The sequence below is a fragment of the Rhincodon typus genome, chromosome 2 (genome assembly GCF_021869965.1).
Source record: "Rhincodon typus isolate 14 chromosome 2, sRhiTyp1.1, whole genome shotgun sequence".
Lineage (NCBI taxonomy): Eukaryota > Metazoa > Chordata > Chondrichthyes > Orectolobiformes > Rhincodontidae > Rhincodon > Rhincodon typus.
Window position 1 is genome coordinate 139941328 of NC_063333.1, and position 22746 is coordinate 139964073.

Sequence of the window (22746 nt, forward strand, 5' to 3'; positions counted from 1 at the left end):
AAACGTTAACTCTACTTTCTTCCCCCAGATGCTGCTGAGTTTCTCCAGCAATTTCTGATTTAGTTTCCGATCTCCAGCATCCACTGTTCCTTGCTTTAGAGTCATAGAGATGTACAGCGCAGAAACAGACCCTTCAGTCCAACTCGTCCATGCTGACCAGATATCCTAAAGTGGTCTAGACCCATTTGCCAGCATTTGGCCCATATCCCTCTAAACCCTTCCTATTCATATACCATCCAGATGCCTTTTAAATGTTGTCATTGTGCCAGCCCCCACCAGCTCATTCCATACACATACCACCCTCTGTGTGAAAAAGTTGCCCCTTAGGTCCCTTTTAAATCATTCCCCTCTCGCCTTAAACCTATACCCCTCTAGTTTTGGACTCCCCCACGCTGGGGAAAAGACCTTGGCTATTCACCTATCCATGCCCCTCATGATTTTGTAAACCTCTATAAGGTCACCCCTCAGCCTCTGACGCTCCAGGGAAAATAGCCCCAGCCTATTCAGCCTCTCCCTGTAGCTCAAACCCTCTAACCCTGGCAACCTCCTCAAACCTTTTCTAAACCCTTTCAAGTTTAACAATATCCTGCCTATGGCAGGGAGACCAGAATTGAACACAGTATTCTAAAAGTGGCCTAACCAATGTCCTGTACAGCTGCACCATGACATCACAGCTCCTATACTCAATGTTCTGACCAATGAAGGTAAGCGTGCCAAATGCCTTCTTCACCACCCTGTCTACCTTGAAAGTGCAGCTACCTGCATCCCAACGTCTCTCTGTTTGGCAACACTCCATCTGCCACTCCTTGGCCCATGTGTTTGACATTTCTACCCTGGGAGAAAGACTATGACTATCTACCCTATTGATGCCTCTCATAATTTTACATTCTTCTATCAAGTCACCCCTCAGCCTCCAATTCTGTAATGAAAACAATCCGAGTTTGTCCAACCTGTTCAATGAGTTTCTGGTTGGTCTGTATCTAAAACTATACACCCACCATTGTCGCATTCCCCTTAATAGTTGAGTCATTATAACTCCTTGAATGTGATGCCTTGGTAACATTCAAAAGACTTCTCTTTGTCCCAGCACAGAAGGCATCCTGCTAAACACACTTTCATGATGACACTGCCTAACCCAGAAATACAATCTAGAATATTCTTTCTAAGACAATTGAAACACAACTCAACTCATCCTTAACCTGCCCCGGAAGAATTTTATATGCAGTTATTCACCCTCGGTGGAAAGTGATTGCATTTTGCACAAAGACTGAAAACTCTTAAGATGAGTTTTTGTTTAGAACTCCATTAGTTGAGTCTATTTTCCTTATTTTAAAAAAAACTTAACCTGCAAAATCTAGCTGTTGCCACCCTCTACAGACTGTGACACATTCTGATTTCACTTCAATGTTTGCAGCAATAGTATCCAGCCCATCCCAGTCTGGATTCCTATCTCTTCATGTGGTTCCACACCCCTTTCCTGCACTTTTTTCTAAAAAATGAGGCTGATCCTCAGTCTGAAAGATCGTCGTTGCTCTGAATTTGAGAGATGAATTACAGCCACCGAAGACTACTGCTTTTTGTTTTCAAACGACATTGTGACGAATTTTCACTCTACCCTCCTGCAGCCCCCACATGTGTCCACTAATGCACATGAAAATTAAATTCGATAGTTAAACAGGTGTTCCTCTTATGTGACGGGTTAGTGGAGGAGGAGAGAGAGAGAGAGAGTGAGCCTTCTCACTAACTTTTTTGCACTAGGGAGACAAATAGGGGAAGGAAAATAAAGTGTGTGGTTTCCCTTTGGCTGGGGCAGAGAAATGATTAATTTATAGGCACTGGAGTCTGTGGGGTCACTCACTAGTTCTGAATATGGAGTTGTTGCCTGGTTTGAGGAGAGTGTAGGTTCTTACTGAGAGCTGTGGGCTGTGCCTATGTGGCAGGGAGTTAGGGGAAGTAGGTCAGAGCAGAGAGAGAGAGAGAGACGCTTGTGATACAAGGCTGCCGGGTCAGTCTCCTCCTCCTCTCTCGGTTACTATGGGATTCATTGCTGGAGAAGGTTTCTGCTCTCGTCCTGACCGTTTTCAGCAGAGTATCAGTAACGTTAGCAACCAGAGCTTCGCTTTGATGCATTACTTGAGCCCAGCTCACAGGTGGCTGCATTGTTTTCCCAGTTTGTCTAGCCACAGCCTTGCCTGTCTTTATGCTGAGACACGAGAGAATCTATGATATGATAGTTCTCAATGCAATGACCCCAGCTTAGTTGAAAAAGCTCTAAGTGAAACAACTTTGCTGCCTTGTTGAGGACAAGAATGGATAATTAGCTTAACCCTCCAGATCAAGGCACACACCGAGCTCTGTGAACCCAACTGAATATTTACAATAGCCTGCCTTCCAGAAAGGCAGGAGTTAGATTAGAAACTGATCCACTGGTTCATACGGTCAGAATCAGAGTGATAGGAGCTGAATCATTCTCTGGATGTTGAATCAGTTACATGCAATATCACGAGGATGAGGACAGCTCTGCTTATGGCATTCATTATTCATGTTTTATATGAATAAAGCATTCTGATAACAGCATGCAGGCTCCAGCAGCAAGTGAGAGATTGCATGTTAGGTTGTAAAACCAAGGACTGGAAGTAGGCCATTCAGCCCATTCTGTCTACTCTGCCATTCAAAGAGATGATGGCTGATCTGACAATCCACAACTCGACCCTGTTGCCTTTTATGAAGTGTCACAGCTCTGCAGATAGACTTTGTTACACAACAAGCAAATGTTTAGCTCAGTGGTTAACACACAGGTGCCTCACAGTGCCAGGGGCCTGGGTTTGTTTCCAGCCTTTGGAAGGTTTATAAAATCATTGGGGGGGGCACGAGGATATAGATAATGTGAATAGCAAAGGTCTTTTCCCCACGGTAGGGTAATTACTAGGGAGCATATTTTTGAGAGGAAAGATTTATAAGAGACCTGAGGGGCAACGTTTTCACACAGATGGTAGTTCGTATGTGGAATGAACTGCCAGAGGAAGTGGTAGATGTAGGTACAGTTACAACATTTTAAAGACATTTGGGTAGGTACATGAATAGGAAACATTTAGAAAGATATGGGCCAAATACAGGCAAGTGGGACTAGTTTGGTTTAGGAAACTTGGTCAGCATGGACTAGTTGGACCAAAGAATCTGTTTCTATTCTGGAGGACTATGACTGTCTGTGTGGAATTTGCACATTCTCCCCATGTCTGCGTGGGTTTCTGTTGAGTGCTCCAATTTCCTCCCACAGTCCAAAGACGTGCGAGTTAGGTGGATTGGCCATGGGAAACGCAGAGTTAGGGATTAGGGTGATCTGGGTGGGATGTTCTTCAGAGAGTTGGTATAGACTCGATGGGCCTTCTTGCACTGTAAGGATTCTATGAAATGATTAATCTGTTGGAAGTTGCAGATGGCATATTGGGAGACCAGTCCTTTAGTGAGAATTCTCTTGGGATTGTTTGCTAGAAGATGTTACATCAATACAAACTGTTGGTGTGACAGTATCTGAGTCCAAATTTTGACATTTAATTCTATCAAAGGAATCATTTTCAATGTCTTTTTTCTCCTTGGTATCTGCCCTGGAAAAGTCTCCAATTTTCAGCCATGGCTGTACTTCAATGGTCATCCATCAGCCCAATGTTTTCAACACTATCATTTTTATAATGTTTAAATTAACCTGTCCTGACACCAGGAGCCCTGGGCCATTGATGTTCTCCTCCTTGTACCTGAGATATCAAGGTGCAGATAAGTGAACTTGACACTGACTGCTGATGGAACAGTGTGCCACTGGCGAATAATATCACTTAGTAACATCTGGCAGGGTTGCATGACAGCAAATGGAACTAGGAGAAGGTGATGGTTACATGTAAATGAAAGCTGCTACAGTTACCACTTACAGCGATGATTCATGGCCTGAATTTGGAATTGTACAACTTTGGAGTAGATGAGTTACAATCAGGTCCATTATATCTGAAAGGATGACTGCAGAGAAAACTCTTGGCATCTCAAAGACTCAATATTAATGTTCTTAGTTCTTCCTTGGGATGTGAGTGTTGCTGGCTGAGCCAGCATTGATTATGTATCCCCTAGTTGCCTTCCAGAACAGCTTCAGTCATTGTGGTGTATGTACACCCACAGTACTGTTAAGGAGGGAGTTACAGGAATTTGACCCAGCAACAGTGAAAGAACACTGATATATTTCCAGGTCAGGATGGTATGTGACTTGGAGGGGAACTTGCTGTGGGTGGTGTTCCCATGTATCTGCTGCTCTAGAACTTCTAGGTGGCAGTATCATGGATTTGGAAGCTGCCGACTAACAAGTCTTAGAAAGATGCTGTAGTGTGCATATCTCATTGATGGTACACTGCATCAGCAGTAAAGGAAGTGAACGTTGAATGTGATGCCAATCAAGTGGTTACTTTGTCTTGGAGGATGTCAAGTTTCTTGAATGTTGTTGGAGCTGCACTTATACAAGCAAATGGACAGCACCCCTAACATAAATACACCTTGTAGATGGTGAGCAGACTGCTGTGGGATAGGGGGTAAGTTAGCACTGCAGAACACCCAGCCTCTGACCTGTTCCCAGTAGTGACAGTATTTATATGGCTGGTCCTGACCAGTATCTGTTTGATAGTCATCCCCAGGAGATTGATAGTTGGATATTCAACAATTATGATGCAATTGAATGTCAAGGGGAGGTGGTTAGATTCTTCCTTGGTGGAGAGGCTAATTGACTGGGACTGTTTTCAGGTGAATTGCTACTGGCCATTGATAAGTCCTAGTTTGAATATTGTCCAGGTCTTGCTGCAGATAGACACAGACTACTTGATTATCTGAGGAAACAGGCCAGGCAGCATCAGAGCAGCAGGAAAGCTGACATTTCGGGTCTGGACCCTTCTTCAGAAATGGGGGAGGGGAAGGGGGCTCTGAAATAAATAGAGAGAGATGGAGGCGATGATAGAAAGTGGATAGAGGAACAGATTGGTGGGAGAGAACACGGACAGGTCAAGGAGGCGGGGATGAAGTTAGTAAAGGTGAGTGTAGGAAGGAAGTGGGCGTGGGGTTGGTCAGTGAGGTGGGAGGAGCGAATAGGTGGGAGAAAAGACGGACAGATCAAGGAGGCGGGGATGAAAGGTGGGGGCTGGTCTTGGGATGAGGTTGGGGTGGGGAGATTTAGAAGCTAGTAAAATTCACATTGAGACCATTGGGTTGTAGGGTTCCAAGGCGGAATACCTCATACTCGAAAGCACCTCATATTTCCATCCACTTTCTATCACCGCGCCCCCCCCCACCTCTATTTATTTCAAAGCCCCCTTCCCCTCCCCCATTTCTGAAGAAGAGTCATGACCCAAAACATTAACTTTCCACTCCTCTGATGATGCCTGGCCTGCTGTGTTCCTCCAGCTCCACACTGTTATCTCTGACTCCAGCATCGGCAGTTCCTACTATCTCTGAGTGAGTATCTGAGGAGTTGTGAACATTTTGTCAGTTAGAAAGTAAACTCCGGTAGACTCCTGTGAGCATTTATACTATATACGTTTTTGTGTTCTTAACAATTAAAAAGTGATTTTATCTTACAAGGACAAAAAAAAAGCCATGTCTAGAAAGACCAGGGAGTTTGAAGTTTCCAGTCAAGGTAAGTTTATCAAGGGGTTTGTGCTAGCTGTGAGACGAAGCTTCCCAAAGTGGAGCTTGGAACCTCAAGTAGGTCATGAGGGTTGCAATGAGACAGCAATGGCTACCTTTGAACTCTGACCTGAGGCATACCGAGCTGTGCTCCCTCTCTAACATGTCCCCACGCTCTCCGGATTAGCGATTCCTTTTGTGGCGTTCTCCCAGGAACCCTACACACTCTTCCTTTTCACAAAACAGTCCAACTATCTTTAGAATGCTTCAATTAATTCCCCCTGCCTCACATTCTCAGGCAGTGAATTCCACACTCACTGCATGAGAAAGCTTTCCTTCCTGTCATTTTTGCTTCTTTTCCCAAGGTACTTTACATCAGTGCAGTCTTGGTATTGGTCCTTTAGCAAGAGGGAGCCGTTTCCCCCTGTCTACTCTGCAAAGTTGGCCACAATTTTCCAGGTCAGAGATGCATATTCAGGATCATAGGTGAAGCCAGTTACAATTTCTGGGTTTTTTTTAACTGATAATGGCACTGAACGATCAACACAGAGGTTATGAGTTCAAATTTCAGCATCACAAGTTTATAAGCATGATCCCAGTAAAAACAGCAACTTGTGGCTGGCACCAGAGAGAAAAAAATTAGTCCTGGAAGCTGCTTCATTAATGTTTTTTTAGGAAGTGGGCTACCCACATGTGGCTTGACATGTTGATTACACGGCTGTCTGGAAAAGGCTGAGGAAAGAGATCAGAAGGACTACCTTGTCAGTGTCACCAGCACATCATGAAAACAGAAAGTCACTTTGTTTCTGATGGTCTGGATAGAGGAGACACTGAGAGTTGTTTCCTCCTGGCTGGAATATGAGGGTCCACTCTCACAACCCTACACCATCATTTAGAATGGGGATGAGGAGATATATCTTCACTCAGAGCTGTGAATCTTTGGAGTTCCCTTCCTTATGAGGGTTGTGGAGGCCCTGCTGTTGAGTATGTTTAAGACTGGGATCAAATTTTGAACAGGAATCCAGGGAGAGCGGGGCAGTGAAGTGAAGGCAGAAGATCAGCCACAATTGTGTTGAATGATACAGTAGGCTTGAGGGCTGAATGGTCACGTCCTATCGCTATTTCTAAAGTGGGCCATCAGCAGCAAGATTGCATGACATTCCAATGTCCTGTACAGCCGAGACAAGACATCCCGACTCCTACACTCAAAGCACTGACCAACGAAGGCAAGCGTGCCAAATGCCTTCTTCACCACCCTTGTTGAGTATTTTCCATATTACAAGGGTCTTTGAATTTTTTTTTGCAGATGACATTCCCCCTGCTCTCAGGAGAATCAACGTGGATTGTAGAAAGACATCTGAGGAGAAGGACCAGGAATTCCTTGGGTTAGGGCACTGATGTTGTGAGGCTAAAGCACAGGTACCTTACATATTAGGCAACAAAAGCAGCAGCTCAGCAAGTAAGTCCATAGTGGATCAAAACCATTCTACCACATTCTGTCAGAAATAAGAGTGGAAATAATAGTAGCAGAAATAACAGTCAGGCAGCTAATGGGATGAGACCTACAATATTCCATTCCTCATCCATGATGAACCCTGGTACAGGGGTGAAAGATTGAAGTTAATCATCTTCAGCTAAAAGTGCCTAAAGAATTAATCAGAATTCCCCCACCAATATTTAGCCAACTGATTTCATTTAACTTGACACTTAGGTGTAATCAGGCACCCTGGAAAAGAGTTTGGCTCTGGAATTCCTGCTTCATTTCACCTTCACACAGCTACAAGCCTGAAACCCACAGCTTGCACAACTAATGCCAACTATTCAACCGTGACAGCTACACCGCCAAACCCCCCATTCACTGACACATCTCCCTCTCTCTGATGACACACCCTGGTGCATGATGGGAGGGGAGAGGCGCAAACCGGAGTGAGGTGGGTTTGCCTGTGCGGCCTGATCCCCATTTTGCAGCTTGGGGGCTGCCAAACAGATGCAAACAACACAAAGTTCATTCTTCCAACTTCCTGAGCTCTACCACCTTAAAGACCAAGATGCAGGGGAACAAGCAAACTCCTCTCCAAGCCACTGTCCCATCATTGTCGCTGGGTCCAAATCCTGGAATCCCTTCCCACCAGCACCGGAGGAGTGGGTGTCCTTGCACCCAATGGATTGCAGCAGTTCAAGAAGGCAGCTCACTACCACCTCCTCCAAGGCAATTCGGGATGGGTAATAAGTCACCAGTAACACCCACATCCCTGCCAAAGTGTAATTGGCTTTAAAAATTGACTGGCTTTAAAAGCTGGGGAAGAGGCAGGGAGAAAACACAGAAACAAAGAGACAAAGGCTGGAAGTGCTGGAGATTCAGTTGATTAGCCAGCATCTGAAAGAAGAAAAGGGGGTGCAGTTTGTTCATTGGAATGGAAAACCAGCATAATTGGGCCCACTAACCTTATTAAACAGAACGGAAGGTGACGAAAGGTGTGTGTGTGTGTGCGCGTGTGTGTGCGCATGTGAGACTGGTGAGGTTCACAAGGAAATAACCAGGTTGGTCACCAGTGGGAGCAGCAAGGCCTTCTGGGAGACGATGGGATTGAGTCGGTAATTAAAGGGAGGGATGAGAGCAGCAAATTCTGAGGAGGAAGGGAATCTCCACAGCTCCCTCTCCTCCTTGGAAACCCTCCTCAGAATCTACCTGCGACCAAGCTTTTGTTTACCTTTCCTAATCTTTCCTCCATTGGATCAGTATCCACTTGTGAACATCACTGGTCATTTTTTCTGCTTTTCAAGGCTTTATATAAATGAGAATGTTATTATTGCTCCTGGGATATTACTGGTACCAGTAATAGCAATAGGAACTGTTGCTGTAGTACTCTGTTCCATCCCATCGAACGACAGCGAGCGGAATCTTACCCTCCCGGCCCCTGGACATCGTGGGGAATGGTAAGAACATCGGGAGAATCACATCGAGACAGCCACGTTTCGACGTTAAGATCAAAATGTTCCACTTTCCAACCATGCGCTGAAAGGTGAGATGAGAATCTTGTTAGCGATCGGAGAGAGGCCCATTTATATTCCTGACCATCCCCGTTATTGTATCGTTTCAACTTATCGATGTGCTGTTTCCCATTCCCTCACCCACCCATAACAAACCAGACTGTGACAATTCCACTGGGGCAGCTGTGTGGCAATTCCAACACCCTGCTCGCTTCTCCACCCCCCTCCATTGGTCACCAACATCTCAGGGTTCACTCCATGGGCAGCGACCACTCACACTGCCCCCTCCCCACCTCACAATCCTCCCCCTCCCTCCCCCAAACCCAGCCGCCCCCATCCTCCAGGACCTCAAGATTCCCATCGGCAAAGCGGGGGCTGATTTCCCCTCTGCCTGGGGGCAATTGACCAGGAACCATGCAGGGCAGCTGTCACATGTGGGGGCAATTGACCAGGAACCATGCAGGGCAGCTGTAGACTACCGGCCCTTGACCAGGTGCATGGTTGGGTTTGAAAAATGGAGCTGGTGCCTGGGTACTGGGAAGTTCCAGCAGTGGGCAGTATTTCCACCTGTGCCAAGTGGGAGGAGATGAGAGCAGGATGTGTTCGGGGTGCAGGGTACAGGTAATGAGGTGACATGGGAAAGATAGCATGAGAAAACTTGCTCGGGCTCACAGAGAGAAACTCACCAAAACTGACACAAAGCTGATATTGGGTATAACTGAAGTTCTGAAAATTACCTTTTAGCAACCTTTGCAGTCTCCTGCTTTCTCTTAGAAACTGTGGTGGGGAAACAAGTGAACGTTTTATCAAGATACAGTTTCTGTCAGGATCCACAGCCAGCTCTTCTCTTATTAAAGTGGTGCGTTCCTCAACCATTTTCTGTTTCAATTTTGGATTTCCAGAAATGACACAGGGGCAGCTGATAACGGCACTGAATTGGAGGCATTAATAAAGCACACATTAAACCATCTGAAACCAGTGGCATATACATATTAAGGTGCAGAGGGTCGCTGGAGACTTAACTTTGGCTATCCTTTCTGCAGAAGCTTATCACATTTTTAATTAGTTTAAAGTCTTGAAATGCTGGACAGGGTGGGCCCCAAGTGCTTTTGTTTACAGATTCATCAACTCTGAGCTGCCAAATCAATGTAACAACAAAACATAGATAAGTTTGATTGAGTCAGTAGAAATGCCTCATTCCTGTGTTAGGTCTTAGCATTTTGAATAAACGTGCAGTTTTTGTTTAATTTACAGCCTTATACAGCGCCACCCTCTGTTACTGACGTGGAAACTAATGGAACAAAAGTCCTATTGCTCCTTGTCACGGTGCCAATTTACTTACATTTACAGTCTCGCTCTCTGGTTACCAGCATGCACTGTTGCCACACTGCACTGCCACCCCTTGGGGCCATAATTTGGGCACTGCCTTCCTCCCTTTCTGCCACACACAGCGGGGGTGACACTCGATGTGTTCGGAAAACGGCTTGGTTGAAGGTTCGTGCATTCCCAGGACACCTCAACTCCATCCCTGCACATTCCCAACAAAGCCCCTCAACGTGTTAGCTGTCTTTCAGGAAGAACTTTCTCCAGTTCAGTTGGTCACAAGGTTAAGTCTCTCATCCAATCTGCTCTGAGACCATCTCTAGTCTGTTTCCACTGGCCTCCTTAGAGTCTCCTGCTGTAGTTCCAAGTACAACAGTAGCTTCAGGCCTGGTGTCAGGCATATGAACAGTATCTTGTGCCCTGGGGTACCGCTTTTGGATGATTCGTGCCCTGCTGCTGAGCAATTTGGTTTTGCACAGGTAGCCTAAGAAGCTGTTCAATTTTAGTTACAGACAAGCCAATGAAGTTTTATAAAAGAAACGAAAGGATGGATGGTGCTGCCATTTGGCAAAACTGTCCGCGTCTTAAATAGTGTCAGAATATACAACGTTGCTGCGCACAAATGTCAAAGATACACTGGAAGCAAGGTCTGTCCCTGGGCTAAGGAGGTGGTAATGTTGCTGGACCAGTAAACTGCTAAATCTTGAATAATCCTCTAGGCACATGGGCTGAAATCCCATGGGTGAACTTTAAATTCAGTGATTGAAATTTAAATAAAAGGCTCATCCCACAGATGGAAACTATCGATTGTTGTAGAAACCCATCTGATTCACTAGTGCCCTTTAGAACCATACCTGGTCTGGACTCAACAATGTGACTCCATACCACACAGCAATCTGGGTGAATATTAGTTACCCCTCTGAAATGGCCAAGCAAGCCCTCAGACCAAGGGCACTTAGGGATGAGCAACAGTTGGGGGTCTTGCCAGCGATGCCCCCATCCCATGAAAGAAAAGGAAGAAAAGAACATTGTTAGGAAGAAATATTAATTTTAAGACCCTTTACCCAGCGCTCCTCAAACATTTTGTTTAAATGGAAAAAATGAGGCAGTTTAATTGGGAACTGGCTGGAACCCATTACTGGATTGTCAAGTAAGAATTATTTTTTGTCTCTATATGTGCTGTTTAAGAATGGGTTTATGGTTTTATAAAAGTGAGCAAACTGCAGAAATTTCCAAGAGATAACAAGGCGTAGAGCACAGCAGGCCAAGCAGCATCAGAGGAGCAGGAAGGCTGACGTTTCGGGCCTAGACCCTTCTTCAGCCCGGAGGGAGGAGGGTAACTTCTTCAGGGTAGGCATCCTTAGAAGAGGCTTCGCAGTTTCAAGAACCTGTTTGCACTATCAGTGCTCAGAGGGACTGAAGGAAGTGTTAACCCTCTCCCCACCAGCCTCCTGCCCCCTGTAAGGCACAAGGAACTGATTCAGGGGTAATAAAGTCATTAATCCAAATGTCTGTCCACTACCTTGTCACTTCCTGTGCACATGCTAATTCAGTTTTCTGATCATATTCAATTTATAGTTCCCAGAACAGCTGGAGATACTGCCAATCTCCCCAGCTAAAGCACCAATGTTTATTGCTCAAAACAAATTAAAAATTCACACAATAAAAATCAACAGAAATCAAGGTAATCTGTTTTAAATGTGTTCGGATTTTCTCCCTTCTCAAACTAAGAGAATAATGCCGTGAAAACATTCACCAGCATTGCTGTTGGCTATGTTCGTCTGCTCCCAAGTGATGTCAGCATTTTACAAGTATTCCAAGCAAAGGTTTTGACAACTGAGTCCATTTTTACACATTGGATCCGCCAAACTCAATTGTTTTCTCGTACCCAGTTCCAGTTTGGAAGAAGAGTCATTCCAGAACCAAAACGTAAACTTTGTTTCTCTCTCTGTAGATGCTGCCAGACCTGCTGAGTTTCTCCAGCATTCTCTCTCTCTTTGTTCCAGTGGTTGTAATCTTGTTTGGGTATCCAGACAGTCAGTATTGGCTGGCATTCCAATGTAGTAGTGGAGGCTTCATATAATAGTCTTTTATTTTGCAATGAGACTCTGTATGCTGTGTGCTCCAGTGTGCTTACTAGGTGTAGGCATTAGCTCTTGCTTCGCGCATTAAGTAGTTAATAGTCAGCAAGCTCGGTTAAACCCAGAACTTAACAGCCAACAACAATGACATGCATTTCTATAGCTCCTTCAATGTAGTGACACACAATAAGGTGCTTCAACAGAGCATTTCAAATGAAATTAGACACTGAGTTAAATGAGGAGACGTCAGGTCTGTTTCTGTCAACGAGGAATGAATTTAAGGCTGAGTGAGAGGGACTGGGGCAGAGAGATTTAGAATAGGAATTCCAGAGCATTTCCAAGGAATGTGGAAGCAGAATGGGCGAACAGGACACCAGCATTGCAAACTATCTCTCACAGCACGTTCCAGCTCACTCAAGGCACACAACTGTCTTGAGATTGATAAGGAAAGTGAGGCTCATACTAACAGATGCTGGGAAGCATTATCTGGTTGCCAGCTTACAGAACACGAGCTGGTTTTAAAGTGCTTAGCAAGGGGCTTCTGCTAGGAAGCTGCATTGTAACTGACAGAACATCAGTTGGATGGCGTGTACTGTATCCCCATGTTGTGAATACAGGGGTTGCTGGCGGTACATTCCTGTATTGCACGTTAAATTGTAAATCTCACCATGCTGTTTGAGAGCTTTCGCTAATATCTGCTCTTCCTCACAAACTCCTGTCTTTCAATGTCTCACAGGGCCAACCTTGCTCAGAGGTAAACTGTGTCACTTTCAGTTTGAGTTAACTCCAGGGTGATATTGGAGTTTTTAAAAAAATACCTCCATGGTTGAGTCGCTAATCCAACTTCTAAATCTGTAATCATTCCACACACCGAGGATAGAACTGGCCAAACAGCTTAGCTTGTTAATGGGGCCCAGAATTTTAAATCTATCATTAGGGACTGAAGATTCTTCTGACTCTGATAAGCCTGCAAATCAATATCTCAATTTGACCTAACTGGACAAAATGCAACTGATTACCAGCTCTGATACACTGAGCAGTTCATTAAATCCTACAGTATCTCTGAACTCAATCTGGTCCCCCCTACAGTTTGGCTCCTATCAACCTGTGTCTAAGCTCTTCTGATTTAGATAAGCAGGTTCCACAGGAGAAAGACATAACAGGCAAACAGAAACTGGAGTGAGTAAATTCCTCAGTGGCTAGTTTTGAAGGTTTGTAAGTATGGTACTGTAGGCATCATGTGCTTCACTGTGCAGAGAAACAGAAAGAAAATAGCGGAGGGAATACAGTAGCCTAGTTGTGTTACTGGTCCAATAATTCACAGGCCTTGGCAACTGATCTATAATGTGAGTTCAAGTCCGACCTCTGCAGATAATGGATTTAAATTCAGCTAATTCAATCAATCTGAAATTGAAAGTTAGTGTCGGTAATAATGAAATGACTGGGTTACTGTGAAAACTGATCTGGTTCACTAACAGCCTTTGAAGAAGGAAATCTGCTGACTTTACCAAGTCTGGTCCTCATGTAAGTCCAAAACAAAGCGGTGGACTACCTTCTGAAACGGGATAGGAAAAGTCAGTCAGATTCAAAAAAACAGCTTACCACAGCCACCCAATTAGGGCCAGGCAAAAATTGCCAAAAATTCACCACAGTTTTCTAAAATTCTTATTCCCATTTGAAATGTATAAACTTGAATAGAATCCCTTCAGTGTGGAGAAGGCCATTTGGACTAATAAGTCCACACTGACCCTCCAAACAGCATCCCACCCTGTAACCCTGCATTTCCCATGGCTAATCCACCCATATTCCTGGGCACTATGGGCAATTTAACACAGCCAATCCACCTAACCTGCACATCTTTGGACTGTGGGAGGAAACCCACACAGATACAGGGAGAATGTTCAAACTCTACACAGACAGTTGTCCAAGACTGGGTTTGAACCCCTGTCCTAGCATTGTGCAGCAGTAGTACTAACCACTGAGCCACCACATCAGGTGCTGGTCAGTTATTACGGAGTAAGAATCATTGCTGATAGATATCTTCCTACGCTCAGAGTCATCCTTAACGTTCCTTGAAAGGAAACCAAATGACTTAATAAAGATCTGAAACTGAATAGAAGCCCTTGCCTTTTGGGCCCTGCCCTTTTGTACATTTAGCAACTGAGATAATAAATGGAGCCACGGTTGGTAGCTTAAATGGTGTAAATATTTTTCAAAACTGTCATTATGGAATCCGCATGAAAAATATAACAACGTGGCAACATTTATCTAGTGGGTATAGACTAAACCCTCTCCTCCCCTCCACTGAAATCCCATTGTATCAGACTCTGCTGAAGAGCTAGCACAGATACAATGGACTGATTGGCCACTTTCTGAGCTGTATCGTTCTATGATCCTAATAATTCAGTAGCAATTTTGAAATCTTTGATTCCATAGTAGGCAGATACACTCACTGCAGGATGTAACAAGTGGTATGTTAGAGCCTTATCTATTCACTATAGTTATCACGGTGATGGCCTAGTGGTACTATTGCTGCAGCGGTAATGTTCCTGAGACACAGGTTCAAATCCCACCATGGTTGATGGTGAAATTAAGAATGTAATTGCTGATAGTCAGGGGGCAAACCCCCTCTCCTTCATCCCTGTCCCTTAGGGAAGGAAGCTGCCATACTTACCCAGTCTAGCCTATCTGTGGCTCCCAGCCTACAGCAATATGGCTCACTCTTAACTGCCTTCTGGCCAATGAATGCTGACCTAGACAGTGATACCCACATCCTCTAAATGAATTTTAAAAAATACAACCACAATGATGGGTATAGAGGGACACGTATACATATGCCAATGGCACAAAAATAAATGCAGATTTACCAGAACCATACTTGGACACCAAGGATTAAATTGTGACAATTACACATACTAGGGTTTTATTTTCTGGAATTAAAAAGGTTACTAATAAATTGGTTGAAGTTTTCAAAATGTTTCCTCCCACAGTCCAAAGATGTGCAGGTTCGGTGGATTGGCTATTTAAATTGGTGAGGTGGCACAGTGGCTCAATGGTTAGTACCGTTGCCTCACAGCGCCAGGGGTCTAGGTTCGATTTCACCCTCGGGTGACTGTCTGTGTGGAGTTTGCACATTCTCCCCGTGTCTGCACGGGTTTTCTCTGGGTGCTCCGGTTTCCTCCCACGTCCAAAGATGTGCAGGTTAGGTGGATTGGCCATGCTAAATTGTCCATACTGTTCAAGGATGTGGAGGTTAGACATGCTAGCTATGAGAAATGCAGAGTTACAGGGATAGGGTAGGGAGTTGGGTCTGGGTGGGATGCTCTTCAGAGGTTCAGTGTGGACTTGTTGGGGCCAAATGGCCTGCTTCCACACTGTAGGGATTCTATGGATTTAAACTGCCCGTAGTATCCAGGGATATGCAGGTTAGGTATGTTAGCCATGGGGAATGCAGGTTTACAGGGATTGGGTGGTCTGCTCTTTGGAGGGTTGGTGTGGACTGGATGGGCCAAATGGCCTGCTTCCACACTGTAGGGATTCTATGATTCTATTAAAGGGAGCAGAAAGGCTACAGTTAGAGAGAACCTATTTTTGTCGGTTGGGGAGTTGAGGACCAGGGGCCATAGTTTAAAAATTAAAGTCAGGCCTTTCAGAAGTGACATTAGGAAATATTTCTTCACACAAAGGGTGATAGAAGTGAGGAACTCTCTTCCCAAGTTGGTAGTAGATGCTGGATCAATTGTTAATTTTAAACATGAGATCAATAGATTTTTTGCTGAATTAAGGTACTACATGATAATGGGGTGAAGGCAGGTAAAGGTCTTCAGGCTATGAGTCAATTATGGTCTCAGTGAATAAGACTCAGGGGCTAGATATCTTTTCCAGTTCTAATGGTGTGAGGACCATGGCTTTGTTTACTTTTGAGATATTCATATTGGTGAAAATTAGCAGTAAAGATAGAGCTCACACATAAGTGAACAATGTACCACAATGAAAAGGGAGCAGATTTAATTTGTTTAACAGAATTATATCTACTGTATTTTCTTGCTAATAACTACAATGTGCAGAATGTAGTTTAATAATTGTTCAATTAACACAGCAACAATGGAGTTGAAGAACATGTGAGGACAGGTTAGTTGTCTTGAGATGCACACCTTTCTGTTAATTTACATCGAGTTCAATTACAAAATTACAAAAAGCCTATAAGGCAATATTAATATAAATATTACTCAAGTAAATGTTAGGGTCATGTTCGAGGCTTTTTCTCTTTTTTCAGAAAAAGATTTGGAAATAAGTTCCATTTTAGTGTTGAGATCTTGAACCAAAATGCATTCACACAAGTTGGATTTACATGAAATCACTGAAAGAGTGGTTCAAAAGCTAAGGAGCTAAATACTTAGAAAATAGGAGCAGCAGTAGGTCCTTCGAGCCTGCTCCACCATTCACTATGATCATGGCTCAATAACCTGTTGCCGCTTTTCCTCATTATCCATCAATCCCTTTAGCCTCAAGTGTTATATTCAACTCTTTCTTGAAATCATACAATGCTTTGACCTCTCTGTAGTAGCAAATTCCACAAACTTGCCACTCGTTGAAGAAATTTCACCCCTTCTCAGTCCTAAATAGTCCACCTGTATCCTTAGAGTAGCCGTCAATATTATTTCCCTGGCCACTTCTAACAGTAGGGAATATATTAAGATGTCCCTATAAATGTAAAGGAACATGATTATGTCTGGAAACCTCCTCCATTTTTAAATTTATATTTGTTCATGGAATGTGGGCACCATTGGTTAGGCCAGTGTTAGTTGCCCATCCTAATTGCCCTTGAGAAGGTGGTACTGAGCTGCTACAGTTCATCGGTGTCAGGACACCCATAGTGATGTTAGGGGGGATAGCATCAGGATGTGTTTCATGTCAGGGTCGTGTGTGGCTCAGAGGGGAACTTGCAAGTCGTGGTGTTCCCATGTATCTGCTGCCCACGTCCTTCTAAGGTGGCAGAGGTTTCAGGTTTGGAAGGTGCTGCCCAAGGATCCATCAGAGGAGCTGGCAGATGGTACACACTGCTGCATCAGTGCGTTGATGGTGGAGCTAGTGAATGTTTAAGGTTGTTTTAGTAAGCACATCTCTTTCAAGCTGCAACAGAGGGAGATCAGATCGATGATAGAAAGACACATTGACGGTCAGATTTCTACCACAGCATGCTTTTGTCCAGATGCAGAAGGTCAGAATGTATAAGAATCACAGAGGTGTTACAGCCAATCGGCCCATTGTGCTTGCACCAGCTCGTTACCCGGTGCCAATCGCCTGCTGTTTCCCCATACCCTCACACATTATTTTTACCCAAATAACCATCCAATACTCTCTGAGTGTCTCAATTGAACCTGCCTCCACCACACTGGCAGGCAGTGCACTCCAGACTGTAATTACTCATTCAGTGAAAAAGGTTTTCCTCACTTCTCCTTTGCTTCTACTGCACATCACTTTAAACCTGTGCCCTCTTGTTCTTGTTCCTTTTATGAGTGGGAACAGCTTCTCCCTGTCTTGTCTTCCAGCTCACTCGTGATTTTGAAACCTCTATCCAATCTCTCAGTCTTGGAAAAGTACAGCTGGTCAGACAGCATCAGTGGAGCAGGAAATTCAACATTTCGGGCTGAAACCCTTCATCAGGACTGGGGAAGGGTTTTGGCCCGAAACATTGACTTCCCTGCTCCTTGGATGCTGTCTGACCAGCTGTGCTTTTCCAGCTCCACATTTATTGACTCTTTATTGACTCCAGCATCCTGAGTCCTTACTGTCTCCTCCTCTCAGTCTTCTTCTCTCCAAGGAGAACTGCCCCAGAAGGGTCCCGACCCCATATGTCAGCTTTCCTGCTCTTCTGATACTGCCTGGCCTGCTGTGTTCCTCCAGCTCCACACTGTGTTACCAGTTTCTTGAACCTATCTTCATAACTAAAGTCCCTCATCCCTGGAACCATTCTAGTAAATCAAATCTGCACTCTCTCCAATGTGTACTTCCTATAACATGACACAATCAACTGTACACAATACTCCAGCTGAGGTCTAACAAATGTCTTAAACAAAGTTCAACATCATCTCCTTGCTCTTGTATTCTATATACTTATTAATAAAGCTGAGGATACTGTATGTTTTACTCACTGCTCTCTCTACCTGTCCTGCTACTTTCAATGACCTGTGCACAAAGACACCCAGGTCCTCCTTAGAATTGTATCTCCTGTTTTATATTGTCTTTCAATGTTCTTCTGACTTAAATGCATCACCTCACACTTCTCTGCCACCTATCTGCCCACTCCACCAACGTGTCCATATCATTCTGGTTTCCACACAGACCCGATCACTGTTTACAATGCTTCCAAGTTTTGTGTCATCTGCAAACTTTGAAATTGTCCCATGCGTACCAAGCTTGAGATCATTAAAATAAATCAGGTAAATCAAGGCTCCCAGTACTGACCTCTCCACTACAAACTTTCCTCCAGACTGGAAAATACACATTGACCATTGCTCAGTTTCCTACCACAAAGGGTGTTTAATCAATTACTAGACTCAAATAAGAGGGATCCACTGATGCAAGATTGCACTGTGTAATTGAGTTTTGACCAGTCACATCACTGGAATCCAGCCAAACCAGGGCAAAAGATTGGGCAAATTTGCATTTAAGTGATTTGCAGGCAAAACTACTCTCACTTGTTTTTTTCCCTGTGATCTTGGATACTTGTCCAAGATTCACTTCACTCAGATCACAACCTGCTTACAAAACTAGTCGTGTCCCAGGGCAAAAAGATGAGTTTTTGACTGTTATGGTTCAGAAACACTTTGCCAGTTGTGTTCATTTTCTTGCGTGCAGATTTTCATATGAAAGAAAGGGACAATAGGAGCAGGGGTGCAAAATTAGCAGCGTGACAAAAGACGGAGTACTGGTTAATAGAGGTTTTAAAGGTCAGAAGAAGATTTGTAGTGGAGATCGCCAGGAGTCAGTCTGTATTGGGGCCCTCAATCTTTTATATGGCCTAAATCTTGGTATACAAGCCGCAATTTCAAAATCTGCCAATGATACAAAATTAGGATTCTATGATTTAGTAAGAAATTGACTAGATTACACTACTGGAATTATTAAATGATCAGGTACAATATGTTTCTTTTAAAATTACATTCACTCACAGGTAGACAATGAACCCCAATATTACCCATGCTCAATTTTAGTGATATGCAAACTTCCAATTGTATTAATAAAAGTATACCAGGCTACCATTCTTAAGTACATCAATGAATACATTTCAATAGAAAAACAATTAAGTTTTATTTATTTGCCAATTGTATGGCTCATTTTAGATTTGCATTTTGAATTGGAATTTTACATTTGCATTTATGGTTATAAATTTTAGCAGAAACTTGAATTGCAAACCACTGAGCACAATTTTAAGTGCATTTTGGGCACAATTTCCCAACTGTACTCAAAGTGGAAACTCTACCCCATTGTATTGATTAATTCATGTTATTTGAAGGCAAGTGGTAAAATAAAAGACAGTGTAACAATTTTTTTTGTCTGGCCTTGCCTTATTAAGCACTTTCCTAATTTGTTCTTGAAAAAAAATCATAGTGCGATCAAAAAACCCATGGCATGCAGTTCACATTTTATAACTGGACAGTGTGGGCACAACACTCAAAGCAAAATGCACACACCACTTCTAGGAAAGTCCAGCAATGCCATTGTCGTTAAAACTGTGAAGACAAGATCTGAGTGTGCAACATTCTGTAAACACAAAATTGCAGCAGGTATAATATTCTACTGATGTGGCTCACACTGATAAATGAATAATCACCAACAAACTTGACTTGGAATTACAGGGAACTTGTACTCTAAGAATAATTAGTAACATTGATTTATGTAGACCGTGAACCTTTTGTCTGTTCTTTATGGCCATCTTTTTTTACATCATTCATCAAATAGAAGACTCTTACTAATTGTAATTATATCAGATTAGCAAGAACTTGCATTGACTATGGCACCAGTCAGCAACATTTTAGTGAGTGGAAAACTAATTATGAATTATTATTTTAACATATGTGGATGGTACTTTTACACTCCTCCATTCTGACATCTTGTCCTTAAAAAATATCATTGCAGTTCATCTGCCCTGAACTCTCTTTTTTGAACTTAATTTCTGTTGTTTAATGATGTTTTTTGTTAACCTTTTAACTGCAATTGTTAAACTCCTTGTAGAACTGTACCTGTTCTTTGTTTACAGAACAGCATACACATGTATGCGAATGTATTGGCTACAAAAATGAAAAAATAAGTAGCAGTAAAGCCTAAACACTAAGCTTATTCTGCTTTGATCATGATGTTAAAAGCTGGATACAGGTTGATGGTAGTAAACAGGTGTAAATAGAACTGCAGAGAGAATAAAAGTTTTGCCATTATTTTAATAAGTCAACTCATTAAAGGTACATTTTGTAGATGGTGTAGAGCTTCCATTATACAGATTTACACTGATGCCATTTTCCATCCATGAGACATGAATGCTAAAAGATATTTTAAACTTCATAAGGCATTGCCACCTTTCCTAAACCCAGAAAATGATTACAATTAAAAATTGAATCAGTTTTTTTTAACTTACAGTACTTTGTAATGAACAAAAAACTAATACAACAATGCAGAAATATCACTATAAAGGGTTAACTACTTGTGATAATTAGTAAAGAAGTTTTATTTTTTCAGGACAGGCTGAACAAGCATGGCTAACTACATCCAAAAACTAGAAACAGAGGCATGGATCAGATAAATTGTCTTTACACTTTAAGACTGTAAATAAGTATTCTTTTCTCTCTTTGAGGTATATATTGGGCGGGGGAACATAAATGCAACAAGTGTTACTTCATAAATCTTAAACTGTACACAAAGTTGAGTGCAACTTAGGTGACTGCATTTCACCCACAGTTTCTGGTTAAAAGATACTCTCAGATGTCAATAGTAAAGGGATCCATTTTGTACTAGTCAATTAGAATCCATATGTATTTATGCTGCAACGTTGGTATTACAGAAAGCCACTTCCACATAACTTGAGTTTTGAAACTGCAATCTATGGAAGACAGTGCAGAGGAAAAGCACTGGCGTCAGTTTGACAATAGTTGCTCGCAAGGAAATGTGGAAGCATGGAAAAGCCAGTGTAATTCACATATTCAATATCACGATTAAAAAAAAGGAGGCACTACTTCCAGGCAAATTATCAAATAACGAAAACTGGAAGTTTAAATAAAAACTTACGAACTTTTAAATTATTTATTTTTTTGCAGCGCGCAGACATCGCTGGTACAACGAGATGCTTTCAGTATCAGTTTTGATGGGATTACAAAACCTGCTCCCTCATCTGCAAATTGCTGAGATTAACTTCTGCATTTTTATTTCGAAAATCAAGGACAGTTTGCAAAAGTACAAGTTCCCGATGGCAGGACGGACAAGAAAAAAAGCTCCAGAATTAAACGTTTGGCCAAGAAGATACCAGTCCACAGAAGCGACGATTGTGAAAGACGGTCTGCAAAAAAAAACTCCCCTTTTCCAGAACAGCGGCTGAAATATGAGCGATGCAGCTTTCCTGAGAGAGACAGAGAGAGAACTTTATATCCACAATAAAAACACTCGGTACCCACAAAAAACTGCCGTCCATAGTCCATTGAGCAGAAGGACTGATGCGAGGAGGGGTGGGGAAGAGATCGATGCTATTCTAGAAAGAAACCCATGCACTGTTTTCAGATCTAAAAGACTTGTGTATTTTAGTTCAGAGTTTTACTTGATTTCCCCCTGGTGGAACCTAGGAGTCCCAGGCGCTGGGAAAAGGGAGTTAGACGGAGGATGAAGTTGGATTGGTACCTGCACAGGTTCCTCTTTCTCTCTAACCTTGTTCTCTTCCCCCCACCACCCCAAATGTCTCTCTCTCTCTCCCTCCTCCTTGTGTTGAGTTGCTCTAGAGAGACCCCTCCTGTGTAGATGATGCTGATGCTTGTGTTTATTACACACACACACACACAGAAAACCAAAGGCTATAGAGTCCGTCCCTAGGAGACCAGAGAGAGAGAGAGAGAGAGAGTCCCACGTGATGAGTTTACTTATCAGGTTTAGAGACTTAGAGAGAGAGAGAGAGAAGGCGAGAGAAGCCCGCAGCAGCTAACCCTCTCTTTCCTCTCTCTCTCTCTCTCCCTCCCTCCTATCTGTCTGATTCCAGGAAGAAGAAGAAGAAGAAGAAGAGGAGGAGGAGGAGGGAGGTGAGTTGCCTATCCACATCCACACTAACGCCATTTTGATTTCTTTCCGGAACAAACTTTAGAAACAACACAAAAAGTTTTTTTTTCTCTCTCTCTCTCTCAGTGCCCCCCCCCCCCCCCCCCCCTCCAACTCCAGGCGGCTCTGCCATCAGCATCAGTAGCAGATCCCAGCAGCAACATGTCCCGCCGCAAACAACCCAACCCCAACAAAGTACACAGTAAGTAAAGCCTACGCTTTTCACACTGCTCTGTGTGTGTGTGTGTGAGGGTCAGTATCACCCTGTGTGTGAGGGTCAGTATCACCCTGTGTGTGTGTGAGGGTCAGTATCACTCTCTGTGTGTGTGTGTGAGGGTCAGTATCACTCTGTGTGTGTGTGAGGGTCAGTATCACCCTGTGTGTGTATGTGAGGGTCAGTATCACC

The 22746-nt window shown here is 43.3% G+C and overlaps 1 protein-coding gene and 1 long non-coding RNA gene across 4 annotated transcripts in view; one reads left to right on the forward strand and one right to left on the reverse strand.

Moving 5' to 3' along the window:
* Nucleotides 1–20470: 20470 nt before the first annotated feature.
* LOC125485697 lies at nucleotides 20471–22177 on the reverse strand. Its single transcript, XR_007264403.1, has 2 exons — nucleotides 21933–22177; nucleotides 20471–21657 (listed from the first exon to the last, which is right to left on the reverse strand). It is a non-coding gene; the product is annotated as an uncharacterized LOC125485697 (long non-coding RNA).
* rreb1a (ras responsive element binding protein 1a) overlaps nucleotides 22129–22746 on the forward strand; it is a 229577-nt gene continuing 228959 nt past the window's right edge. Inside the window, exon 1 of one of the 3 annotated variants that reach the window (XM_048609761.1) lies at nucleotides 22129–22542. In XM_048609761.1, the coding sequence (XP_048465718.1) occupies nucleotides 22503–22542 (40 nt within the window). In that variant the 5' untranslated portion in view covers nucleotides 22129–22502. The remainder of the gene's footprint in view (nucleotides 22543–22746) is intronic. The other 2 variants (XM_048609754.1, XM_048609767.1) reach the window with 2 other exon arrangements.